Below are 6,000 nucleotides of genomic sequence, written 5' to 3'. Positions count from 1 at the left end.
ATAATCCCCAAAGAATATTATGTTTAGAAATTACTTTATTTAGAAGAGTAAATAGAAGACAGTTAAAACCACCCAAGTGACAAAAAACATATTTCTTCACACAGTGCCAATTCCTTAATTTTGTCCCTTCACAGAATTTTTTTTGACTCTTTTAAAAGAATTTAAGGATATACAAATTTTGATAGACACTAATTTTTTTTCCCCACTCAAAGTTATGGTAGGTATACTGGCCACCTGAAAAAAGCAACTTAAATCATTCCACACAAGCATAGTTCTTACTGCACAATGGATAAATTATTAACACCTCTGAAGACACTACTCCTAAAAAAAAAAAAAAGATTCAGAGACAAGCTTTCTTGAACAGTATTTCAGCTTTAATGGAGTCAGAACTGGAAACCATCAGAACAATTCTATACGTCTACATATAGACTTTGGACCATGACTAAGTATCTGTTGCCTCCTGTAATACAACAGAAATATGCCCTAAGAAATAAAAACAAGCTTTTGCGAGATTATTTAGCTAGTTTTGATCGTAGCCGTCGCTTCATGATTAGATGATCACTTTCCTTCTCTTTTTGTTCTATAAAGATCTGAAAAAGACAGTATTTCAAGAGTTATTCAGCATTTCTTCAGAGACAAGTGACAGGTACTTCTAGACCCATGTACCCAACATGTTTTTTCCCAGAAGCTGTTTTCAGAATTAAATTTGACTATTATCTTTTAGTCGGAGGTCTCCAGGGTAGAGAGACCATTTTAGTGCAACATTATTAGCAACAAATACTGGGAACACAGAAAAACCTGGTTTTGCTGAAAAAACCAAAGTCCAAAGAAAAACATGATCTGAAAGCAGCTCTCACTTCTAATCTCTAATACTCATTTTGTGAAACAAAGTGTTCAGAAGACATATTTTTAGGTTAAATTGCTTCAGTTTTCTCTGACTTTCCAGGGATTCAGTCTTTCACTTTTCCTTTCACTTCCCAAGCTTCTCAGCTTCTTTTGGTCTCCTATGGACAGCATTTTAGTTTCTGCTGCATCTATTTATAGAATTTACAGAATACCCAGTAGGATATCTCAGTATGGACACAAACACTCACCACAGCAAAGGGAAGAAAGGGTTGAACAGAGTGAAGAGAGGTGCTGCCAACAGAGCAAGCATATGGTCAGCACTAGATAGGATAATTGTCAAAACCATAACGTTGATTTCAGAAACAATATCTGGCCTATAAGACTTTATAGGCTGGCTTAGGGCAACACAATTTGCCCACCCAGAAGGCTAGATAACCTGTGCTTTGGAAAAGCATGGATGTATCCACATCCTAAAGTAACCCAAATATCAGCTGAGCATAAATGGAATCGGAAACTACCTTAGGCGCTTACTTGCCCTGCAAAGTTAATTGTACATGAAGACCTTTACCTTTAGTGTTTCAATCACACTGTTCCAAATCTATGGATCCCTCAATGGTCTCTATTTCTATATTCCTTTTATACTACACTTAAATGAACACCACTTCCATACTGGAAAAAACAAATTAAGACTCAACTGCTGTAGTAGAGGAAAAAAGTAATCCTCCACATACAACTAAGATATCTATGATTCCAAATGTAAAGATCTCTCTGTGATTGCTGTATCACCTATACAGTAAGACAGCAGTCAAGTACAGAGAAGACAGGTGAGAAAACAGAGAAAAATTAAGTAAAACAGCAGGAAAAAAAGAACAAAAGGAATGGTTAGGTAGAATCGAGAAATAAGTCAGTACTGTCAAACCTCTTCTGCAACTTGATCATATCTTTAGGTTTGTTCTGTCCCCCTAATAGTTTATTTTAAGCCAAGATTATAGAAATGCAGTACAGTGGACAGAACAGTAACTTATGACTTACTGAAGAAGCGGGGATATCTAGAGGGCAAGAAATATCAGTTGAATACAGTTTTCTCTTAGCTCGCTTTGGCTTGAGATCGGTTTCTTTCACACCTTCTGGTTCTGCAGACTTGGGAGAGCTTATTGTCGCAATCAGCTTCTTTGCTAGAAGAAAAAAGTTACTGTAAATCAACATCTTACTGGTTTTGTGAGCCTCAAAATTAATGAATAAAGCAAACTGTATTAAAAACAATTTAAAGATAAACAGATGCAGCCTGAAGTTTAAATATAAAAATTCAGAAGCGGTATTTGACTGCCAGAGTTTTCTGTAGCTTCAGTTGCCAAAAAAAAAAATAATCAGTTAACATTCAGATTTCACTGGAAGTTTAGCACTTCAACAGGAGTTGAACAACAGGCTTAACTTCTTTGTGCTGACAGAAGCACAGTGTAGAGTCAGTTTTCTCCTTATACTTGGAAGGTTTTATCAAACTAGTACTAGCACTAGGTCTATAAAGAGATGAGCATATGCATATTATGAGATAGAGGAAAGAAGAAATCCCAAACAACTCAAATTGGTTGGATGGCTGCATCCAGAGGGTAGTGGTTAACAGCTCAATATCCAGGTGGAGATAGGTAACAAGTGGTGTCCCTCATGGGTCCATACTGGGACCAGTACTGTTCAATATCTGCATCAATGACATAGACAGTGGGACCAAGTGCACCCTCAGCAAGTTTGAGGATGACACCAAGCTGACTGGTACAATTGACACACCTGAGGGACATCCACAGGGACTTGGACATGTTTGGGAAGCGTGAACCTCATGAGGTTCAACAAGGCCAAGTACAGGGTCTTGCACGTGGGGTCACTACAACCCCTTGATATCAATACAGGCTGGGGGATGAAGGGATTGAGAGTAGCCCTGCTGAGAAGGATTTGGGGGTATTGGTGGATGAAAAGCTGGAGGCCAGCCATATTCTGGGCCACATCAAAAAAAAGCATGGCCAGCAGGTCAAGGGAGGTGATTCTGCCCCTTCACTCAACTCTGCCAAGACCACACCTGGAGTACTGCATCCAGCTCTGGAATCCTCAGCACAGGAAAGACCTGTTGGAGCTGATCCAGGAGGGCCACAAAAATCATCAAAGGGCTGGAGGACCTCTCCTGTGAGGTCAGGCTGAGAGAGTTGGGGCTGTTTAGCCTGGAGAAGAGAAGGCTCTAGGGAGACGTTATTGTGTCCTTTTAGGACTTAAAGGAGGCCTACAGGAAAGATAGGGACAAACTTTTGAGCAGGACCTGTTGCGATAAGACAAGGGGAAATGGCTTTAAGCTAAAAAAGGGAAGATATACACTAGATATAAGGAAGAATTTTTTTTTTCCAATGAGGGTGGTGAAACACTGGAACAGGTTGCCCAGAGAGGTGGTAGATCCCCCCCATCCCTTGAAACATTGAAGGTCAGGTTGGACGGGGCTCTGAGCAACTTGATCTATTTAAAAATGTCCCTGGTCATTGCAGGGAGGTTGGATTAGATGACTTTTAAAGGTCCCGTCCAACCCAAACTATTCCATGATTTTAAGGTAAGATTTGGAGTTTGGATTCAGCTCTTGATATTTTAGAGAGCAGTAGGGCAAGTTTCTGAAATTGCCTTTAACTGTTTTATTGTAAGGAAGAACAATGTAACTTGGACATTTTGAGCTTAACAGTTGTCATTGCTTTTATGATAAACTTATATGCACATATTCCATGCTGTGTCCTTTCATTCCACCTGGTTTACTTTTCACACTTAACCTAAACTTCAGAACTGTGTTGTCCTTGCAGTCAAGGCAGCCTTTTCTACTCTGCAAGATTCAATATAGCAGGCCTCAGTTCAGACCCCATTATTTTATAAATGAAGGAACAACTTAATGCAGCAGACATGTCCTTATACAACATACACATTAATAGATTACAGTAGGAAAAAGCCATTCTACAATGTGAATGTGAAATAAGCCTTAGTTATTCTGTACAAACCTTTAGAGTGAATAATAGTAGGAGAACTTTGGAAAAAATCTCCAATTTTTTGTAGTGTTCCATCTTTCTTTTTAGCTGACATTTTACTTGAAGTAGATTCTTGCTTTCTTAAGGAGTATTCTTTTCTGAATGACGGTGTAGTAGACATCTGTATAGAAATACAGGATCATTGCATAAGTTGAAAATTGACTTAACTTCAAGTTTAATTCCATTTTATTTGGCTTTCAAGCTGACACTGAGCTTTGCTACTGACACCTCTGTTTGTTATACTAACAATACTACCACCGCAAGCAATGCAGACAATCTCATTTTATACCCAGAAGAAAAAAAACGTCAGTTTCACAGAATACATTTAAAGGCATAAGTAATATAGGAAAAAATAGTTTCTTTAAAAAAAAGTAAATTCAAAGTTGTGGAGTATTTCATTAGACAAGCTGTTCTAGTTATAAATAAACAGGACAAGACTGATGGGGAAAATAAATCTACTACCCACCCTCTGAATTTGCCCAGATTATTACTAAGGCCTAAAATCATCTTTTTACAATTGTCATGACTATACATGATGACATGAACCTTAGTTTTACTTTAAAGACGTTGCCTATAAAATCATATATACTATGTTCAAACTAGTCTTCATAACTATTCAACATACAACATCCTTCCCTTTGAATCATTGTGTGCTGCAGCTAGTACACGTTCTCAGCAAATACAGACTTACTCTCTTTGGTTAGCTTGTAGAGTTTAGTAGGAAACAATATAAGTGTTTAAGAATCCTATTCAATTACATAGATAAGATACTGCTGCATAAGAATGTTTGCTCCTTTTACAAGTCCACTTTTACAGAAAAGGCCAAATTAACTTCAAAAATAGAACAAAACCAAACCATTTTCTTGTTGCTTGTAGAAGGCGAATTACTCATAGCAGGTTTTGCATTTTTCTTGTTCTCACTTTTCACAAAATCCTAAGAAAATAAATATGACAAATTTTAACTAGGTTTCTTCTGGAAAGAACAACAATTATTTATATTATAGAAGCAGTCACTGTTTAAATGCTATGACTAACAGTAGGGAGGCATTGGCTAATACTGGATGGGGTAACTATTCAAGTGTGAATTAAATGCCAAAAAAACTTGTAGAAGGGAACTAGAAACACTTGTAGTTAAACCATTCTGACATTTACTATTTTCTTCTCTCCATTATTTCCAGTACTTTTGGCTTTAAGATATTTTGCAAGTGAACACACAAATTTAAATTAAGTCAATAAATCTAAATGTAAATTCAGATCTATGGTGACAACTATAAAAACAGGTTCGTCGTTAGCATGGTACCATTGTTAAACCGTCATTGTGAAGTGGTGCGTGCCCAGAGTTTTCAGATAACTGATAGCCACACCAACTGATAACAGTCAAAAAAAAAAAGAGAAAGAGGATTTGGTTTTGTTTCTAAAAATACAAGGATTTTTTTGTTTTACTTTTTAAAGATTTCGATGAGTAGTACGTGGTTATTTTAGCACCACAGGTTTCCCCTCAGTCCTTAGTTTTAGTGATGGAAAGTGTGTTTTCCAGTTTTAGGAAATTTAAGAAAAAAATTGTGTCTTCAGTAGACTTGTGACAGTTGAAGTTACTGAATCATTTTATAATCTATTTCTGTTTAACAGAAGTAACATGAAAATAGCATTTATGAGCAACACTCAAGTGAATAAACAAGCAAAAGCAATAAGATACTTTTAGATTTAGTTCCATGTTATTGAAAAGTTACTTAGATAAATGTTATCCCATAAGGGTAGGAACATGGACTACTACACTATGAAAGGATTTAAGTGGTTTGGTAAAAAAAGTCTTCTCTAAAAACTTGGGTAACTACATTAGATGAAAAACATTGATCTCTAAGTAAGGTTCAGTACTTTTTCAGTGCCTTCAGAAGGGTAGTTATTTTTACACCTACATTTCCAGCAGCCTGGGAGAATATGACTCTTGAAGAAAATTGGTCCAAGACACAAGTAGTTTAAATGAACTCCGGATGTTATTCCAGAATGAAGTGTTGAATGCCAGTTGAATTAACTTACACAGTTTTTAACATTACTGTTGCAATCCAGGTTTAACAAAATGAGTTTATTGAAGTACTGTTGATGTACTAAA

General features: G+C 36.7%; 1 protein-coding gene across 3 annotated transcripts in view; it reads right to left on the bottom strand.

Moving 5' to 3' along the window:
• Positions 1-358: 358 nt before the first annotated feature.
• Positions 359-6,000, bottom strand: part of KIF20B (kinesin family member 20B) — a 42,269-nt gene continuing 36,627 nt past the window's right edge. For all 3 annotated transcript variants that reach the window (XM_074592480.1, XM_074592481.1, XM_074592483.1), the window contains exons 30-33: positions 4,747-4,824; positions 3,864-4,011; positions 1,879-2,021; positions 359-590 (exon numbers count right to left, since the gene is read on the bottom strand). In XM_074592480.1, the coding sequence (XP_074448581.1) occupies positions 513-590; positions 1,879-2,021; positions 3,864-4,011; positions 4,747-4,824 (447 nt within the window). In that variant the 3' untranslated portion in view covers positions 359-512. The remainder of the gene's footprint in view (positions 591-1,878; positions 2,022-3,863; positions 4,012-4,746; positions 4,825-6,000) is intronic.

Source organism: Larus michahellis, chromosome 6, assembly GCF_964199755.1.
Source record: "Larus michahellis chromosome 6, bLarMic1.1, whole genome shotgun sequence".
Lineage (NCBI taxonomy): Eukaryota > Metazoa > Chordata > Aves > Charadriiformes > Laridae > Larus > Larus michahellis.
Note: the sequence above shows the minus strand (reverse complement) of the source record. Positions and strands in the feature narration are given on the sequence as shown.